General features: G+C 45.9%; 1 protein-coding gene across 1 annotated transcript; it reads right to left on the reverse strand.

The window, feature by feature from the left end:
• Positions 1-17,030: 17,030 nt before the first annotated feature.
• Positions 17,031-19,926, reverse strand: LOC124674395. The gene is made up of 3 exons (XM_047210441.1): positions 19,689-19,926; positions 18,520-18,810; positions 17,031-17,831 (listed from the first exon to the last, which is right to left on the reverse strand). The coding sequence occupies exons 2-3, from the start codon at positions 18,776-18,778 to the stop codon at positions 17,215-17,217; spliced, it is 876 nt and encodes a 291-aa protein (XP_047066397.1). The 5' UTR covers positions 18,779-18,810; positions 19,689-19,926; the 3' UTR covers positions 17,031-17,214.
• Positions 19,927-21,397: the final 1,471 nt, after the last annotated feature.

The raw sequence follows: 21,397 nt of genomic DNA on the forward strand, positions 1-21,397 counted from the left end.
ACACGGCGTTTTCTGTTACAACGTCATGACCTTCGGGTTGAAAAACGCAGGAGCAACTTATCAACGTTGCATGCAGGCTTGCCTTGGAGAGCAGATCGGGAGGAACATCGAAGTCTACATCGACGGTATCGTGGTGAAGACGAAGCATGCTGCCACCCTCGTCGATGATTTGCGGGAAACCTTCGACAACTTAGACAAGTACAAAATCAAGTTGAATCCCAAAAAATGTTTCTTTGGAGTGCCAGGGGGCAAGTGCTCGGGTACTTCATCTCGGTCAGAGGGATTGAAGCCAACCCTTTGAAGATCAAAACTATTCTCGATATGGAGCCGCCAAAGAATCTGCACCAAGTGCAGCAATTGGCCGGACGATTAGCAGCGCTCAGCAGGTTCATCGCCAAGCTAGGAGAAAAAGCTTTGCCCTTCTACAGTCTGATGAAGAAATCAGAAAAGTTCGAGTGGACAAAGGAGGTGCAGGAATCCTTCGACAATCTGAAGAAAATCTTGTCAACATCTCCAGTCCTTGTAACCCCCCGTGAGAAGGAAACACTGCTCATGTATATAGCTGCAACAGCCCAAGTCTTCAGCAGCGTCTTGGTCGTCAAAAGAGAGGAAGCAGGGAGAGTTCATGGCGTGCATAGGCTCGTTTACTATCTCAGTGAAGTGCTCACACCTGCGAGACAGAGGTACCCCCATCATCAGAAGCTGGCATACGCCGTATGGAGGTCAGCCCGCAAGTTACGGCATTACTTCACAGAGCACCCGATTATCGTCGTGAGCGAAGCACCACTGAAAAGCATAATGACTAATCCGGAGGCCACAGGTCGAGTGTCCCAATGGGCTATCGAGATAGCACCACACGACATAACCTACGTCAATCGAACAGCAATAAAATTCCAAATCCTCCCAGATTTCGTGGCAAATTGGATCCAATCACAGACGCCAGCAGCACCCGACATGTCGGGGTCATGGGTAATGTACTTCGACGGGTCAAAACGGAGCACAGGTGCAGGAGCAGGAGTGGTGTTGATATCACCGCAGGGAGATAAGATGAAGTATATACTACGTATGAACTTCTCTATGCCGACGAACAATGAAGCAGAATACGAAGCGCTGCTGCATGGAATGAAGATGGCAAAGGCATGCGGGGCAACTCGTCTAGAAATCTATGGAGACTCAAACTTGGTGGTGCAGAAGTCGATGAACCTCGTGCGGCGCGATCAGCGACAACATGATCGCCTATCGGCAGCTGTATCAAAATATGGAAGCTAAATTCGAAGGATGTGAACTCAAACATATCGGCGAGCCAGCAACGAGGAAGCCGACACTGCGGCAAACATCGGGTCCATGTGCTCCCCTATTCCGGACGGAGTGTTTTACGAAGTGATCACTCGGCGATCAATAAAAGAGAAGGCGTCGGCACCTCCAAAACCGTCGGGCGATGAATTGGAGGCGAGCTCGCAGCCAAGCTGCCGAAGAATCTCCAACTCCTCCTGCCGAACAAGTCCTCCTCCTCGAGCCACTATGGACCAAGCCGTTCCTAACGTATCTAACAAAGCGAGGAGTTACCGGAGGATCCGGTAGAAGCGAGACGAGTCGTTAGACGATCGAAAGCCTTCACCATAGTGAACGGTGAACTTTACAAGCGCAGCATTTCCGGTATTTTTCAAAGATGCATTGCCATTGACGATGGAAGAGCACTGTTGCGTGAGATACACGAAGGAACTTGCGGACATCACACAGGAAGCAGGGCCCTCGTGGCGAAGGCCTTCAGAGCGGGATTTTACTGGCCAACGGCGACATCGGACGCTCGAGATCTGGTCATGAAGTGTGACCCCTGCCAGCGATTTTCACCACAACCACACGCCCCTGCCACAGGCCTGATGATGATACCTCTGGCGTGGCCGTTCGCTCAATGGGGACTCGACCAAGTTGGACCGCTGCCAAGATCGTCGCCTGGAGGACACACGTATCTATTGGTCGCGGTCGACAAATTCACAAAGTGGATCGAAGCGTACCGGTGCGAAACCAGAAAGCAAAAACAGCAGTCCAATTCTTCAGGGGAATAACATGTCGATTTGTATGCCTCACAGTATCGTCACAGACAACGGAACCAACTTTGACTCCAAAGAGTTTCGAAAATTTTGCGATGACGGAGGAATCAAACTAAAGTTTGCATCAGTGGCCCACCCACAGACCAATGGCCAGGTGGAAAGGATCAACGGTCTCATAGGGGATGGCCTCAAGAAACGCCTTACAGGTGCAGCTGGAGCCTGGATCAAAGAATTACCATCCGTACTTTGGATTTTGCGTACCACACCTAACAGGTCGACTCAGTACACCCCATTCTTCTTGGTACATGGAGCCGAGGCAGTCCTACCAGCTGACGTTCGGTTTGAAGCACCTCGGGTGACAGCATACACGGAATCCTCTTCCAATATCGCGCTACAGGACGCTCTGGACCTCCTCGACGAGGCACGAGATATTGCCTTGGCAAGAACGACGATATACCAGCAGGCGCTGAGAAATTATCACAGACGACGAATACGCAGTCGAAGCTTTAATGTCGGGGATATGGTACTTCAGCTGAAGCAAGAGAGACCCTTGAAACTAGAATCCCCATGGGAAGGACCGTATATCGTCACCGAAGTGATACCAGGAGGAGCCTATCGGCTCAAAAACACAGCTTCAGGCCTTATCACCCGAACATACCGTATGAGGCCCTGCCATTGGCTCTTACTCCCATCGGGAGCAACGGCCAAAAAAATACGCTTACACAGTTTCATTAATTAAATACTCTCAACGAGAGCTAAGATTATTGATGCACAAAAACAACCAATCCAAGCCTCGAGAAAATACACGAGTGCTGCAGTCGATGGTTACATTATCACAAAATAAGGCTCAAACCGGTGCACCGCGTGACGAAGCCAAGCGTCTAATTCCCTCGACTAAGTCGACGGGTCTAGCTCTTACAAAATAAACATACAGGCTTCGCAATAACATTACATAATTCAACGAAGTCGTCGAGAGAGCAGGTTGAACTGATCACTCAGCCGCCCTCGACAATATCAATCAAACTAACATAGCGTGCAGCGTACGCAGTAAATTTATACAAAACAATCCTATGCAGGTATAAGGCTATTACATTCATGATCGGGCTCCCGGTCCCAGTGGGCCTTCAGATCCTTCTCCAGGCATGACTCCATCCGAGAAACAATGGTGTAAGCAGGACCTCTAGCAACATCATAATATTGGCCTAAACTCCTCTCAGTGTTTGCTACGGCTCCCAAGTCTAAAGACGGATGGCACGCCAATATCGAAGCAAAGGCAAGCTCAGCACCAGCCATGAGTTCTTTCCGCACCAACTGTCGAATCCTTTCGGGAGACTTGAATCGGGTGAACAGGGCGGATAAAGTTTCGGGTGCTTGGTCCAGAGGAAACAAGGTGTTCCAAACCATCATGAGATGAGCGTGGAACTTATCAAAGTAATGATGCGCCTTCCCCACCCGGTACTTAAACTTCGCCATGACAACAGCCTTCGGACGATGCAGCCATAAATCGTGCTTCGAGTGCGCAACGTCAGTCATCGCCTCGACCTCTTCATGGATCTTCTTGTTCTCCTCAGTTGCATCTGAAGCTACGGCCGGAAAGGAACGAATGTCGGTTAAAAGAACATTCAAGCTATGTCGGGAATCGGAAGATGGGCTAATACTTACAGCCCAAACTTTCGGTAGCAACATGAAGACCATCGGGAGCGCATTGTTCGATAGCAGTCGCTATCTCCCCCTTTTTCTTCACCAGGGCTGCCATCGCGCGAAGAAAAGTGATGTCTTTATTTAGACAAGACACTTGGTCACGTAAGAGGCGAACAAGGTCTGATTCGTCGTTACTCGAAGGATTTGGAAAAAGCTCGGCACGGGAAGAAGATGAAGGAATCTGCAGTACAGTTCCCAGTTCAGACCAGCATTCAGACCAGCATTAACATAAAAACTCCCATCGGGAGCGCTTGGCATATATGTTACATTCAAAAGGTGTTCGAATTGGCAACAGAGCCAAAATAAAACAGGACTAAGTCAGATTACGGTTGATCTTATTTACAATAAGTCAAGCAAGAGTTCAAGGGTTCGCCGACGATGAGCCAGGTGCGGATTCGGGAATAGGCTTGGCTTGTGCTTCATCTACCGGCTTCGGGAGTTGATTGGCACATGTTACTGCCGATCTTTTGAAAGGCTCAAGGTCGACTAAATGGTTGTCATCATCGACAGGCAATGCCTTAGATAACTTCTCCAATTCAGACCCCATCCCATGACCCGTTAGCAGCTGGAAAGTAAGAACCGCCCCAAACAAGAGGGAGCGGCGTTTCAGTACCTCCACAGGTTCGGAAGAATCCACAAGAAAAGCATCCGCCATCTCGCCAAGACTCTTGTCCTGCTTCTGTTTCGGGAAGATCATCGAGTATAGCCTCGACAATGCCCCTTTAGTCTTTTGCAGAAGTCCAAGGACTTGGACATTAGACTCAGCAGACAAGCGACGGGGCATCGGCTGTAGAGTCCTCTCGGAGTTGGTGGCGTCGGGTGACGGTCATATTGGCAGCCTCCGAAAGGAAGACAGGATCGGTAGACGGTAAGGCAATACCAAGAAAGAAAAAAGGAATGTGTCAAGAATTCTACCCAATAACTCCTTGATGGATTCGCGGAGAACGCCTTCCTTCTTGTCGGTTGCAATCGCTGCCGCGCGCCTGGCATCTTGTTCATCCTTCATCTGCCGCTTCAGTTTCTTCAGATCCTCCTTCAACAAGACATTTTCATTCTTGACGTCGGTGGCAAGCCTGTTGGCCTCTAGCACCTGATCAGCCAAAGATTTGACAGTCTTTCGAAGCTGGGTGTTTTCAGCCTCGAGTCGGGTAAACTGCTCGGCGAAATGTACTACAGCGTCGACTGTGGCGTAAATTGCCTGAAGTAAGAGAAGTCAAGGGGATTCAGTCGACAGAAGAAACTCAGTGAAAGCAAGATAGATTAAATACTTACGTGGTCACGGCCAGCCGACGAAGTAGGAGCATCGCTAGGAGGGATAACCTTCGACACAGGAATTTTCTCCACGACCATCCTTGTGGGAGGCGTCGACTTGGTAGGCGAAGGATTCGGCTCTGAAGCTGATGCCTTTCTTCCAATAGATAATTTAGCCCTCTTCGCAAGAGGAACTTCATCGTCATCATCAGAGCTACTTAAGAAGAATGCGCAATTAGCATACAAGGCGGCAAAAAGTACGTCAGGGAAGGGCTAAAAATGCTTACAGGTCCAGGTCATCTTCAGCAGCGAAAAAACCTGTCGAACTTTCCTGGATAGGAGGAGGCGAAGCTGTCCTAACAGCATCATCATCCTGTCTGCTAGGACTTGATTCAGCCGTTGTAATAAAATCGTCGTGTACCTGCTTGTGTCGCCTGCTCCTAACGAAGGCATCGTCCTCGACAGCATATCCTTCTTGAACGTCAGTGTCCTCAAGGGTGTGTTGGACATCTTCGGTCTCCTCCGAGTCGTCATCATCATCCTCCGGCTCCACGCCACTTTCGGGTGGAGGAGGGTAGCATTGAGCAACGGAGGGGGCCTGTCGGGAGAAGAAGGCCTGTAAAGAGCAGTAAAAGATAGAAGCAACAACAACAAGCAAAAAAATGGTGAAGAATTACCTCAGTTGGAAGATGGTGAAGATCATAAGGAGGATGAGCCGATGTCAAGATAATATTGTCCTTCATGCTGAGGCATGTCAGACGGCGGACTTCGTCTCGGAGCTCCTCAGCCGAAAGGTCGGCAGAGATAACCCTGGACTTGTCGCTTTTGCCAGTGTAAAGCCATAATTGGTGGGGACGAGACATTAGTGGTTGTACTCGACGTTGCAGGAACACTGAGACTACTTCAGTGCCGCACATCGTCAAGCCCCCCGTATTCTTCAAAACGATGACTTGGTCAAAAAGCCTGTCAGCTACCACCCTCTCTTCGGGAGAAAGGATGTTTCGCCAGGACTTTTTCGGCTTAGCTATCAAGACATCTTCGAAAGGGGGAAGGTTTGAGCGCCGCCCGTGCACCACAGGGTCTCGCAGGTAGAACCATTTGTTGCGCCAGCCTTGGACGGATTCCTTCATTGGATAGTCGAAGTAATCGACTTCCTTCCTGACAACAAAGCCAACGCCACCGACGACGGGGGGGCCATTGCTGTCGTTGTGACGCTTCACATAAAAAATCTTTCTCCAAAGACCCCAGTGGGGATCAATGCCAAGGAAGGCCTCACAGACGGTAATAAAGATAGAGAGATGCAAAATGGAATTTGGGGTCAGCTGCCAAAGCTGGATCCCGTATAAGAATAGAAGGGAGCGAAGGAATTCGTGGGCAGGAAGAGAGAGGCCACGAAACAGAAAGGCAACGAACATAACGGTGAAGCCCTTCGGAGGCTGTGGGCGAGAAACAGCACCTGGGAGACGGATGTCGTCCTCAGATGCGGAGATGAAGCCGAGGGAGCGCAGTTTGTTCACATCGCGGCTGGAGATAGCGGAGGCGCTCCAGTTGCGGCTGACTTTGGCCGCGTCCGAGGTACTGGTGTTCTTCTTCTTGCCCATGGCGTACAGAGCTTCTGAAGAAGGAGCAGAGGAGGCAAGAAGGCTTGAGCAAGAAGATGAGCAGTAAGAGGCGTGAAAAGTAAAAACGAGAAAGCCCTCTATTTATGCCATAAGAATTTGCGTGAGATCATGGCCTTAACTCCACAGACGTCGTGGGAGGTGGAGCGGATTTGGCTGTACACGTGGCGCTCGAAGAGGGAATGGAACCGGCGGCCCATTATTCCCACGTCGCGCGAAAATCGAGGAAACGCCTCGGTCGCTGCGCGTGCACTGGTCAAATCCTAAAAACTGCCCGTGAAAAACTAGGGTGGGCCCGTTAGGTCAAGTCTTGTCAATCGAGGCACGGCAGCGGCGCGTCATCAGTGACATCATGGGCGCTGTCAAAGACAGTCGAAGGAATGAAAAAAGTATCGGATGGTGAACTTGAGTCTATGCACAGATTGCAAAGCATCTGCACTTAGACTCGGGGGCTACTCCCATCGGGAGCGCTGAACGCGCACCCGACAAAATGAGGACTCGAAGAAAAAAAAAAAGGCCTTGAAGGAGGGGATAATTGTTCGACTCGAGTCTGCACCCGGTTGCAAGCACCCGTGCCCAGACTCGGGGGCTACTCCCATCGGGAGCGCTGGACGCGCACCCGACAGAACTTTTTCGCACTCCAGGATCATGCCCGGGGACTTGATTCTGTGTAGGGTAACATTGTTTTGCTATCGGCAGTTAACCAGCAAAAGTTGGGCATGTTACTCATTATCCCTTGCATGAGGAAAATATATCGGATTGCCTACGAAGACTTGCAGAAAAACTTCGGCAGAGAAAAATGTTCGAGCGGTACAACTTGAGTCTACGTACGGATTGCAAGCATCCGTACCTAGACTCGGGGGCTACTCCCATCGGGAGCGCTGACGCGCACCCGATAGAAGAAGATGATGCAGACAGAAGGAAAACAAGAACGATCGAGGAGAAGGACATCGGAAGAAGACATGCTTCAGTCTCTACCCGAACTATGTTCGGCTAGACACTCGGGGGCTACTGACGTGGGCACTACCCTTCGTGTAACCGACGTTGCTCTACCCTATACGGTCCAGCTGGAGGCCCATGAAGGTACCCGATGGCAAGGTGGGCCACTAGGACGGTGCAACGGAAGATTCCTTGAAGTACAAGACACGGAAGGAACCGAACAAGGAAAGTTTAGAGATAGATCTACTGTAAAACTAGTCGTACTCGATTAGACCTCTTGAGACCTGGCCTCTTATATAAAGGCCAGGAGAGGGGCTGTCGAGGAACAACAACCAATCTTAGCGATCTTAGCCAACGAAGCTTAGAGCTAGGTTACCCTAGTACTTAGCCATCTCGACGAGATCACGGCCGAACTATTCGGCACCCCATTGTAACCCATTATCATCATAATCAAGAACGAGACGGGCATGACGTAAGGGTTTTACCTCATCGAGGGCCCCGAACCTGGGTAAATCGCTCTCCCCGCTTGTCTGTGAACCGATGTCTCGTGTCAGCTTGCAGGATTCCATCAACCCTAAGCCCCTATCGGAGGGCATTGCCGAGGAGCACCCTCGACAGCATAGTTTTGGGTTTCCTCTAGGGTTTCGGTCTTGTGTGAGTTCCCTCTAGGGTTCTTGGAACCCTAGAGGGCTTGTTGACCTTAGTGGTGTTGTTGCCTTCGTGGCCTTGTCGCCTTTGTGGCGATGTAGCCTTTGTGGCCTTGTTGCGTTTGTGGCCTTGTCGCCTTGGTGTCATGGTAGCCTTTGTGGCGTTGTTTCCCGTGTTGGGTCTTCGAGCCTTTGTGGCCTTGTTGCCGTGTGTGGCGTGTTATAGCCTTTGTGGCCTTGTACTTGAGAGCCTCCGGTGTTATGGAGTTTGCCTCAAGCTTGATACTTGGGTGTCTTCCCCAAGCTTGTACGGGTTCGGTGACCACTCTCAAGGGTCCCTTAGTGGATCGAGGGTTTCCCTTTGGTGGAAAGGCTCGAGGAGAATACGGTGGCCCTAGCGGCTCATTGGAGTGCCTCGTGCCTCCACACCGCTCCAACGGAGACGTAGCACCCAAGGGTGTGAACTTCGGGATACATCGTCGTCTCCTCGTACACCGGTTACTTCTCAACCCGAGCTCCTTTACCTATGCGCTTTACATTATGATAGCCTTCATGCTTGATGTTATATATCTAGTTTGCTATCACCTTGTTGCTCATCATGCTTAGCATAGGTTGTTGGTGCACATAGGAAAACCCTAGTTGATAGGCTTTGTGCTTAACAAGTAAACCGTAGTTTTATTTCGCCTTGTTAAACCCTCAAGTAGAAGTTTTTACAACTCGCCTATTCACCTCCTCTAGGCGACATCCTTGTACATTCACCTGTATTATCCGTCTCTGGTTCCCCGCTTCTTTCAGGCGACCATTGTTTATCAGGGCCTCTAAGAGTTTTAGACTCGGTCCATTATTCCTGACCGTCTGAGGGTTGCCTCCATAAACGGCTTTCAATTACTTGGGACAAAACTGACTCACCTGGTAGTCTCTAAGTAGCGAGTTTGTACTAGTGGGTGATGGACGATTGTGTCTAAGCACATCAAACAAATCAAAGCTAATTTTCAATACTAACCCTAATTTACCCTAGACCCTTTGTTCTTGCTTCCATTCTTCGGAGACTTTGCATAGACTTAGACAATTTACGAAACTCGCGCTATAGGCACGTGAATCGATCTTACATAGCCCATAGCTTCCATGAGCAATGACGGGTCCCTCCCCGACAAGTGTGGGTTTTGGGTCTCAAAACAAGCCAAGTGGATTGTCTTGCATATCGCTCTTCCGATCTCTGTCCCATGGCGGTGCTGCAGTGCAACATCCCCATCATCGAGGGTACACTTGAATGTGTTCATGTGTGGACTATAATGCTTTTTTCCCACATAGCCGTATATGTGGACAAATAAAACACCTCCCACACCCCCACCAATATGAGGAACCACAATGCCCTGCCCAAGCACCTCTAGACGGAAAGTATGGTAGGTAGTTATGGAACTATTGCAAAACATATAAAGATAATATCATGTAAAACATGCTAATGCAAAACTACAAAGGAAATGTTGAAGGATTTTGTCCTCCCGGCAAAAATAACATCTCTTGCTTCCTAGCTAATTTTGTATGACTAAACTATCTTTGCTAAACTTACTCCTTGTCATAGATACAATTTTATGTAAGTAGAATAGGGTCTTAGTGAGCAAAACCTAAATATTGAATTTATGGCAAAGGCCCCTGGTGGTTTAAATAAAATAGTATGCATCACTCTTTACATTGTTTGAAGTTTGGAAAATTATATCATTTTTCACAAAAAAAAATAAAAATCATTCAAAACCACAAATATGCCAAGAATTAGCTAATATCTCGATATAGCATTAAATAAGTTGTTTCTCGCTTGACCACCTCACTCTAGACACCCTTGATTTATTGACCCTCCAAAATCAATGGGGCTTTGCAGGCTGCTTCAACAACAAGGCACAATTCTTAGTGGCCATATTGACCACTTGAAGGTATGTGTTATGTCTTGTATATTCAAATCGATGTTTGAATGGCTCGCAGTCTTGAGTTTCCATTGAATAAAAGGACAAACTCCAACTCTATTATTGGCTCAACGAAGAAGTACATTTTTTTATGCAAACGGGTGCCTCGTATAATTTATTGTCTTGGTGTAGCTAACCTATCTTCGTCGTGAATGTGTGCAATGTTTAATACAAAAAACACATTTAATTTGTGCATGTATCCATTTTGAACTTTTTTTGGCATTCATCACATATATAGTAAATATGACTGAGTCTAGAAAAGTTGGGGTTTTCATGATATTATTATTGATAGATTTGGAAGGAGCTGAATGAGTGTTTTTCATCAATTGAAGTGCTATGAATTCCATTCACGTGTGTGTCATCGAACAACATAAGTATTATGACTTTCGTCCATATAATTAAGATTAAGGAAGAATCCATCCTTCACATATCTTGGCTAGGGTTTGACATTTTTCATTTTTACAAAGCAAGCACGTCATATCATTTATTTCCAAATAGGAACAAAATGATAAAGAGTGTATATGTATGAAACACATAAAATGGCTAGGGTGTAATATTTATATAATACTATAGTGAGATTTAGATGGATAAGGAACATCTCTATTGCCTAATATCGTTCCAACAAAGCCCACAACGAATGTGCATTACCACAAGAAGCATCATTGCTTGTGATGGTCAAAACACCCCACACATTAGTACATTTGTGTGTGTATATTTCTTTATTTTGATCGGAAATACCATACATTTAGATATAACTAAGTGTGTTGTCGAATTCATTTACAACACGTTGAAGCTGTCTATTAAAAGGAGAAATATTGATTGTCGAAAAAATTCAAACAACAGGTTGTTACTTAATATTCTTCATGAGGATGGAAGGCATATCACTTCTGTTGTTGAATACCCCACATTCCACTCGTTGAAATCTGACATCGAGGCAAGACTTATCTTGGAAATATTATCTTTTCTAGTCTTTGTGATATGCATTGTGTACATGTGACACTGCCCTCCCCCTTCGCCCCCAATCTTTGTGGGCTCGTGATGAATACCATTTTTTTTCAAAATGTATATAAGGCCAATTAATTGTGTTTGCGCACGTGCAAAGTGGGATGCGCTTGCAGCTAGTCGTACCAAACACATACCATATATGAACACCATTTAGAAAACAACAATTGTATTTGTTAACTGTAGGTAGCCTAGTGAGACTCTATGCATAAAACCAAAAGTCATTTGATTAACCACAAATTTAAAGCATATGTCTTTCGTTAAAGACAATTCGAGATTGCCAACCATCTAACCATATGATTTGCACTTATATGAAATCTGAATCTTCAAAGAGTCAATATGGCACTAAGGAAGTGTGTCTTTTAGGATCTCATTGATAATCGGGCACGAAAGGTCTACATATTAATTTTGTCCAGTGTGAGTTGGTTCGTCGATAAATCACTTATTTTTTCCCATATTGATTGTTTGAAGGTTTTGGTATGATAGAAGTGCAATACTATGGTGGGATGGTTGGCAGCCGTGAAGAGGAAAGACATATGTTTCAGCTTTGTGATTGACTCATCGACATGATCTTATACAAACATTTGTCTCACAGGGTTACTCGCCTTCAATCAATACAAATGTTATTCTCAAAAAGTATTTTCTCCACGTATTTGTAGATATTGTGTGTGTGTGTGTGTGTGTGTGTGTGTGTGTGTGTGTGTGTGTGTGGTTACTCTAGCTTCTGCTTCATGAAGCAACCGTAACTTCGAGAACTCGCCATTTCTCACATGCACAAACATGATTAACGGTTGCAAGGGTATGCATGTAAATTCTTGTATCATGGCTTGAAGGAGTGGAATGTGGAGTATTTAAAAACAAAAGTGAAATGGCTTCCATCATGGCGCAAAATATTAAGGAAGAATCTAATCGTTTGAACTTTGTGTAGTGCTTTACATTTTCCATTCAGAGCAACGACTTTGAAATGACATTTATTTGCCAAAAAGGTTGAACGGAAATGAAGAGTATACATCAGTGAAACACATAATAAAGAATAAGATCTGGTGTAAATTTTATATTAGAGTAAGTAGAAATATATGTAGCTAAAGACATTGCTTGATCTTACCTCGATCCCTAGACCCATGGTGTTCGAGTGTGACAAAAAAATCCTCAATGATAATAATGTCCAAAAACATCCAGCACATTGGTTAGATTTGTTGCCCAAGATGCATATTTCCTTTGTTTCATTTGGGAGCACCTGATGTTGAGTATTACTAGTTGCGTTGTCTCGCGGAAAATAATTAGGTGTTCCTATTTATAATAAAGGAAGAGAAGCTATCTTAACCTCTACCCATGGGTCCAGACTACCCTACTAATCATCTATTACATAGTGTGCAAAACAACCTAATGGGATAACGCCACATAACCATGTGAAATCATGTATAGACTCCATATATCATTCAGTAGCCCAACTAATCATCTACTACATAGCTTGCAAAACATGTACATAAGTAGAATTTATTATTGCCAAACATAATGTGGTTCCACATGGCGATATGATCGAACAAACAAAACACTATTGACATAAATATATTTCCTATCCTTTCTTCATTAGTTTGAGTTTTTGCTTGCATTGGCGAGTGCATCAATTCTATATGGTATACGTAATAATAAAATAAAAAAAGATTTTTCCGCCTGCATCAAACTGTGCTAAGAACTAAAATAGCCTAGACATGTGGGGAGTGTTGAAATAAATACATTGCCTAGCCCCTCTTCATTAGTTCGGACGTTTAGTTAAGTTGGCTAGTGCATCAATTCTATAAACACTACACCTCCTATCAAATTGAGGGACCACAAGCATCTACATAATGTAATAAAGTAAGAAGTACATAGTTTGTTCCGCAAATATCACAAGACATGTAAAGGTAATGTCGTGTGAAGCATGCCAATGAATGGATAAAAAGGAAATTTTGTCCTCTTGACCGAAAGAAAGTCAATTTCTTTCTAGCAAATTTTGTTTGGCTAATTTCTTTTGGTTACTTATTGGCCTACATACAATTTGGTGGACATCAAATCGGTCTTAGTGAGCACAACATACATATATTTTTTTGAACAGTACCGGGATCTGGAAGACCCCAGGGGAGCTTATATTCAACCACGTGGCAGGTACAAAATTACAAAGAGGCCCCTTACATCACTTGCCCTAATGAACCTGTTATTTGAAGATAAGGCCTCTTTTTTTTGCAGAAAACACCCTGTAAGAAGATTGGAAAAAGCAATCAAGGACAACGGGCACTCCACCACCAGATCGCCGGCGACCTCGAGGCTTTGCAGCCGAGATCAGAGAGCAGACTGCTCGCAAGCTCTTCTCCGACGATTGGATCCCGCCGCCAGCTACACCAAGGAAAACGGGGACGAACCACTTGGTTTCCTGGGCGTGGCGAGCTCCGGCGACGGATCCAAAGACCTCCGTTGCGGAGGTTGAGATTAGGCCGCTCGAACGGCCGAAGATCGCGGCGACGACGACGGTCACTGCGCAAGGACTCCCATGGCACCTCCTCTGTTTGGTAGCCAGACCAACCACCGCCTGCTCTTCTCCCTCGCCACCGGGGCCGGCCAAGAGGAGCATCGGAGCTGGTTGACCTCCGAGAGAAGAGGAGGCATAGACGCTTATTTAGAGGGGGCCTCGCAGCAACGGAGAGTTTCACCATCTCCCACCTTTTGAGCACAGTGAAAGATCTCGTCTGCGATTGCCTGGCGCCGCGCCGAGACGCCAGGGAAGAAGATGACCCCCGGCTGCCTCCAGATCCCGTCGAGGTAGCAGTTGGTTTCCTCTTCCCCTCGCCTCCATGGCCGGCCAGAGGAGGAAACCAATGCAATAGCACATGAGAAATCACAAAGCAGCAAGAAAGGATCTTATTTGCGGAGATCCCTAGAGCGAGTGAGCTCGCCATCTCCGGCCGCCGGAGCTCAACGAGGAAGAACCATCCATCCAGGATGCACCAGATCTGATCCCAGAGATCTTGTGCCCTACTCCATACTACCGGCAGATCGCCGAAAACCTTAAAACTAAACCTACCTACTACTCCGGTGCCTTCCCTTTGCCATCTCCGGCCGGCAGCGCCGCCGGAGAGGACTCGGGGTTGGCCCGGTTTGCTTGAGGCGTCTCTCAAAGTACTGTACACTCACGAGAGGGGAGAGGGGGAGAAATGAGCTGCGTCACAACATACATATTGAATGTGCGGATAAGGTCATAGTTAGTGTAAATCTCATGCTATGCCCAGGTCTTTTTCGCCAATGTATTCCGCTAGCTCCACTCAACGCTCACACCCAACATGCATCCAGGGGATTTTTTTGATAAAGGGCGAATCTGGCAGGAGCTCCGCCTATTCATATTAGATAAAAAAAAAAGTCTACATACAAGACATGTAGGGGTATGTTGATGGACGTGATCAAAACCCAAAAAAAATCAAACAAAACCACATGCAAACTACTCATCCTGTATACCACTCACGAGGTTCTTCGTAAGACGACTGAATCTTTTGTTATTATGTACTTATACTTATGTTCATATGTTCATATATATGTTGTATTTGTTCCTTGTGATTGATACTATAAATCAGTGGGGATCAGCCCATGTTCGTCTTAGAACGAATTAATCTGCAGCTAGTGTCACAGAATATGCCGGGTGAAGAAGATCATCCTTTACGGTGTGTTCGGTTCTGAAACAACGTGGAATGAAATGGAATGGTTCCGCTCCAGAGAAATGAAATGGTTCCATTCCCACGTTTGGTTTGGACAAAAACAACGAACGGAATAGTACCTTTTTTGTTCGGTTAGAGGAATTGGAGAGCAGAACGGAATAAGGTTAAACTAATCTTTTATCTCAAAATCGTAATTAACAATAGCAAATGACCTTTTAATCTCAAAATCATAATTAATAACGTCTAATGGCCTTTTAAATCTCAGAATTGTAATTAACATCGTTTTTTCGGTTGGGGGAATTGGAGAGCAAAACGGAATGAGGTTAAACTTTAATCTTTTGTCTCAAAATCGTAATTAACATTGGAAAATGGTCATTTTTAATCTAAAAATCGTAATTAACAACGTCTAATCATTTTATGGCTGCATTAGTTTTTTTTAAACAGAAGGCTCGATGAGCCCAGCTTTGAATTAACAAAGCCATCAACCGGCCAGGATTACAAGGTAGCACGCGACAAAGAAAAAGAAGAGAAAGAAAAAACTGGGGATACCAGCTAGAGATACAAGCCCAAGTGGTGAAGAGCTAAAGCCTATCACAAAGGAACAAGCAGACCAGGACCAGGCCCTAAACTACAAGATCTCCGAGAGCGCACAAGACTTCAGCAAAACACCGGCGGCTCAGCTTGAGGCCCCAACCCCCGAGACGCCACTCCGCGGATCTGAACCATGCAGGACTAGCACACTGAGCAGCCTGTCAAACAGAGGACCACCAACACCCCGAGAACTGGCTAACTACGCTAGTGAATTCGGCGAAACTCCAGAGCTCGAAGGGTGAAGCTTCATGACAGCGCCTCCAGGAAGGAAAATGGCGCTCACGAGCGTCATCGTTGTCGGCACAGACCAGCTGTGCGGTGCTTTCGCGGAGGCTTCGGCACCGACCCCAAGAGAACGCCTAAGTTTCAGCGCATGCCATCAAGACAAACCACCAGCTGTTGAGGAACACCGGGATCCTCCTGCCACAACGCACCCACAGACAGCCACCCTAGGATCAGGAATGGTCGCGCAAAGGGGAGACACACCGTCTATATGGAGCCGAGTACTGCCTGACGCACGGCCTCAACGAAAGGGGTTTCGAGGAGGAGTTCGGATGGATCACTAGTAACTAGGGTAGCAGACAAAGCCCAAGGGCAGGCAACCGGCGACAAGATGTGTGTCATGGCCACGCCTCCAAGAAGGTGAACGGCGTCCAAGGACGTCGTCGTCGCCGGTAATGGCAAACGCCTTGCATTGCTTTCGCAAACACCCCATCGAGCCCGCCAGCGTCCCTGTAGGTCAGGGAGTCCAGTGGTTCCACACCAGACCTGCTGGAACAAAAACCGAGACACACCATCCCCCGGTGGTCTAGGGTGGCCGGAGGGCAACAGGAAGGCGATGACGACGACCGCCACCGCACCATTGGAGCACCCCCTCCCAACCACCAAACCCCACCAATCTCCTTTCGAAGAACCACATTTGGTCGAATGGGTGTATTCCGCGTATGAGGAGAATATTCCCTTTCGAAGAACCACTCGATTCCATTCCATTCCACAACCGAATATAAAAATTAGCTCTAGGTGCGGAATAGTTCCGTTCCATTCCACTTGGTTCTGGAACCGAACACATTACGAGTCCCTTTCAAAAAATCAGTGTGTTTTCATCTTATGCAGGATGAAGGTTAGTCATATACACCGGCTAGTTTAAAACCTTAAAAATCAACTAACTTTAGAGACAGTTATTGGCATTTAGATTTGTAGTCCTCCTTGCCCTCCCAGTTAGCAGGTATGCGCTCCTCGTGGTTTTCTGACTTGGTCCATCCCTTGCGTACTAGTATTCTGGATGATGGAGTACGGCATTCGTGCTCACAGTCACTGCATAATTTGTTTCTTTCTTTTGCTCCTCCAACGGAGCAGGGAAAAGAATGCGCTCGCTGCCTGTATTTAGAGTGAACAATCAACGGCCGATCAGACATCTAAATTGAAAGAAATGACGGACCGTAGCAAGAGGCCCATTACTGGAACCTTCAAGGGAAGTCAAACCAGGGCCTCAGATCCTACTGCCAGAAACGAATAATTTTCTTTTCCAGCTACGAACACTGAAGGAAACTGTCCCTGACGCCGCTGATCAGTTGACGCGAACAGCGAATAACCTTTAGTCAGACAAACCCAAATCTATATATTTGCACATACATAATTTACAGTAGTTTCAGACGTACACACATCACAAACCTACATCAGCTTCACTGTTAACTGGAAATTAGAACTAAACAACACAAACCAATCAACCTTAATTTACAGGCTTGACACTGACTACACCATCCATCCATCCATCATGTTGGTACGACATCACCAAAGCGGGCCGAGTCCTGCGCAAAGAACATCTTCAAGGAGACGCACAACATTATCAGCTGAAGGAGGCCGAAGAGGCCGATTTTGAAGGTCTTGCTCTGCACCCTCAGGACCTCCGTCGTCACAGAGAGCTCCTTCTCGTGGGTCTCTAGTCTGTCCACCTGCTCCTTAAGCATCAGGATCTTCTTCTCGGTGTCTTGTAGCTTGAGCAGCATTTTTGTGTCTTCCGCGGCGGAGAGCTTGTGCTCACACAAGGTGACCTGGTCCTCCGCCCTGACTTGCCAGCTTTGCCTCGCTTTCATCATGACCAGACACTGGATCTCGGCTTCTATTTTCCCCTGTAGGTGGCCCTCAAGCTCTGTTTCCAACTGATCGATGTTGATGAGCGCCGTTTGCGGCGTTCGTGCAAGTGCGTCATCGATAAGTAATTGAAGCTCGGACAGTCTTGAATCCTTCTCTGTGATAGTATCTGACGCTTCTTTCAGTTTCTGCTCGAGATGTTTCATCTTTCGATCCATTCCTAATACATCAACAACATCTACATCTCTCTTGTCATCAGCCACAAAGTCCAAGCCAAGTTCTGACAATCTCTGCGTCTCTGAACAAACAGGCAGAAAAAAAAACCACTTGTTACAGCCAGTTCAACGCAAGCATACACAATAAATAGAAGAATGAAACACTAGAGATATCAGAACATTGTAGCAATCATGAAATCGCATGGACAGGCAGAACAATTGGAGGTAAGTGATTCATCAGAACATGAACTAGAAAACTTTAGGAAGTGCATGCATTACCATTTGTGTAACTCATAAACTTAACTATGATATGGAAAGCTCTTAGAAAAAAATTTGTTATATAGAAAACCCTCTGACTGATATGCAAGGATTCATAATACGGACAGGAACCTTCATCGTCGCTTATTGAAAATAAAAGTACCAGGAGTGAAGTTAAGTGATTCATCAGAACATAAGTATCTTCTTCTATGGTTAAATTAGCAGTAGTCAGCTGCCCACTAAATATCAGCAGATATGATATGGAATCTGAAATTTTGTTAAGTCATGTTTTCAGGGCCAGCTGGTGCTGCTAGGCAAAGCTCAAGTTCAAGCAGATAGTGAAGGTTTTAAGCATTCACCAATGCACTAGACACTTCAAGCTATCATAGATTGTCTATTGTGGTTCAGGAGCACAAGGGGGTAAAGGTAACTACTAGTATCGATTACTACCAATAGCCCAAATTAAAACTAAAAAGAGTGCGCATAATATTGTTGCAGAAGAAAATAACTTACCCATTTCAAAAGCTTCATTTTTCTTGAAGAATCTTTCAAGAACTTCTTGTGTTTTGTCAAGTGAAGAGATTGATTCAGCAAGAGAATCGTTCTCTTGGGGTACCCAACTCCACTCATTTTCTTCACTTTGCTCTTCAGCTTCATCCAAATTGAAAAAGCCTCTTATTTCCCCATCACCGCCACCGACCTTTTTGTACGCTGATTGAACCTCCTCACTTTGCCGATCGTCACTTTGATACCCATCGTAAACCATCGACATTATCTTAAGCCTGCTGTTGCTAAAAGCTTGACCTGCATTAGATGTTACTGGGTAAGATTCACAAAAGAAAGCCTCTCTCTTGTTGCGGTGTTTCTTGCGCCCTACGCCGCCCAAACCAAAATCCTTCATTCTAAACCTTTTCCTGTTCCATTGTCCAGATACCTCTGACCCCATTCGACATATTCTTGCGATAAAGCTGGGCCTTAACGGCCTTTGGTGTATAGTATTGGGTACTATTCCTAATGAGTAGCCAGTTGCTAGCACCAAAAAATTGACATCCAGATCTAATGGGTTGTCTCGCAATCCCCTCCCTACTCTTCTCCATCTCTTGAATGGGTATGCTTTCCTCTGAACAAGATACTTTTCTTGGGTTGCTAAGCTTGGTACAGATAGCTTGCGGGCAGCAACCTTTCCATCGAAAGACAACTTGGGGAGAAATCCAATCAGATTCTCCTTCCCAGCAGCACGATCCAAGCAGGCAATTTTAGTATCCCTCAGCTGCAATTGGGCTAAATTCTCCCCACTAATCCCAATGAGAGAATAATCAAGAAACCACCTTGCAGGTCGCTGGCCTAAATCCCTGCCCCCAGTTGTAAAATCCAATTGAGCCATCCTAATTTCAGAAATCAAAACCAATGGAGAGAGGAAAAAAGAAACAGAATTCGGCCGCAGGCGATAAGATTTCTAGGGTTTGGTGGTAATGATGATTCTGCTAAAACAACACACATCCCAAATTTATACGCCTGGTGGCAGTCGCGACCATTTCAGCCGCGGGGAACATTTCCAATCGGGCCGCCCAAATCCCAGAAACTACCCTACAGGCTGCCATGACCACCAAGAATGCGCAAACTATGCGGATTTTCCATAGAATTTTCACGGAATTGGAGGAAGCGGGAGGGGAATTGCGTACCTGGCGCGACGAAGCTTCGCGGGGGCTCTGAGAGGCGGAGGAATGGGAATTGCTAGGAAGATTGCACCGGAGGGCGAGCGCCGCGCCGTGTAGGTATAGAAGTCGTGGGGAATTTCCGTGAAGTGGTGGACAAAGTGCTTGCGCGCGCCGGAGGGAAGAGAGGAAAGCACGAAACGGGGGTAAAGCAAAGGGATGTTCGGGAAGTTACCTCAACTCATCAGCAATGGAGAATTCATCAACGCTGCTTTGCTTCTTCCTTTTTTATTCGCACGTTGGACCAGCTCCAAAATTACACCGTTTCGTTGTTCTTCAGCCCATTCTGCTGCTCGCTGAAAGAAGCCCGAGGAGCCCATGTTTTCGGCCCACCCATAAGGAACAGCTAATTTAACCGATCCGTTCCAAAAAAAAAAGTGGTACATTAATATTCTCGGTCAAAATAAGTTTGATTAAAGTTACGGTATGAAAAATATAAAAATTTATGGTAACAAATCAATAACACTAGATCCACCATAGAACACTTTAGTGTAACTGTTCAGTAATGCAAATATTTATATTTTAAAAACATAGGTCTTATTTTAGAGAACGGAGGTACTCGTATACTTGATGAATGTTTTTAGGCTGGACAAACACTTAAAAATTTGTGGAAACCAATGGACAAATAAGTAGAAGAAAAAAAAATGAAAATCCAAAATACCCAACACATGAAACTTTGAGGAATCAATAATACGGAATCAGTTTTAGGATTCAAATGTGCTATATAGTTGTAAAGGGAAAGAAAATAATTTGGGGGCAATTGCATTGATCTCGATGGACCACGGTTTTTACAATCTCATGTTCATGTATAACTCCATATATGGAGTCATTTTTTGTTGCCCAGTGGAGTCAATTCGTGAAGGCATCTGTCTCATGCATGTCAAAGTCCGAGTGCTATGCTGCATCCCTAAGAATCGTGGATTTTCTAGAGTATTTATTTTCCGTTTAGCCAGGTACGAAGCCAGGATTAGTACTTGAAAGGGGCCAAATAAGCATGCAATTATATGGAGGGGGCCATAGAGCCAATTCTTAGCAAATCTGGAGGCTAAAACACATACTTTAGAGGGATTTTATCACAAAAAAATCCAATATAGGCGGCCATGGCCCCAGCCAGCCGCCCACTAGCTCCATCCCTGCGTTTAGGCCTCAAGATTGTGATAAGGTTGTTCATGCCCTTGCAGCGGTAGGTTCTAGTGGTAATTATTCTAGCCGATTTTGGCTAGAAAATGTAACGAACTCTGTAAGAGTATTTGTGGACAACAATTTTGCTACTCCAGTTAGGTAATGTAATAAGTATGTTCCACGTCAAAAAAAATATTTGTGGGCTTATGTGAATGTAGACACCTAGAATGATACATTTACGGACATTATTTTACGGAGCTCTGCTACAAACCCATCGTGGGTTTACGTGGATGGAGGAAACACAACACTTGGGCGGGAAAATAATCTCACGACAGTTGCGTGATCACCACGTCTATCCGCTACAAAACTCCGTGAGAACCTTCTGGTAAGTGTTGGACTATTGGTTAGATGGAAACGAACGGGTAGATATCCTAGGGAAAAGGTATTCAGCTTCCAAAAGCCAGGACCGTCGACCCTTCATTTGTGATCCAACATGCTAGATTGACCTAGTTTTGGACTAAAATTTCAAAGTGTTCAGATTTTGATTAAAATCA

Source organism: Lolium rigidum, chromosome 7 (genome assembly GCF_022539505.1).
Source record: "Lolium rigidum isolate FL_2022 chromosome 7, APGP_CSIRO_Lrig_0.1, whole genome shotgun sequence".
NCBI classification, from domain to species: Eukaryota; Viridiplantae; Streptophyta; class Magnoliopsida; order Poales; family Poaceae; genus Lolium; species Lolium rigidum.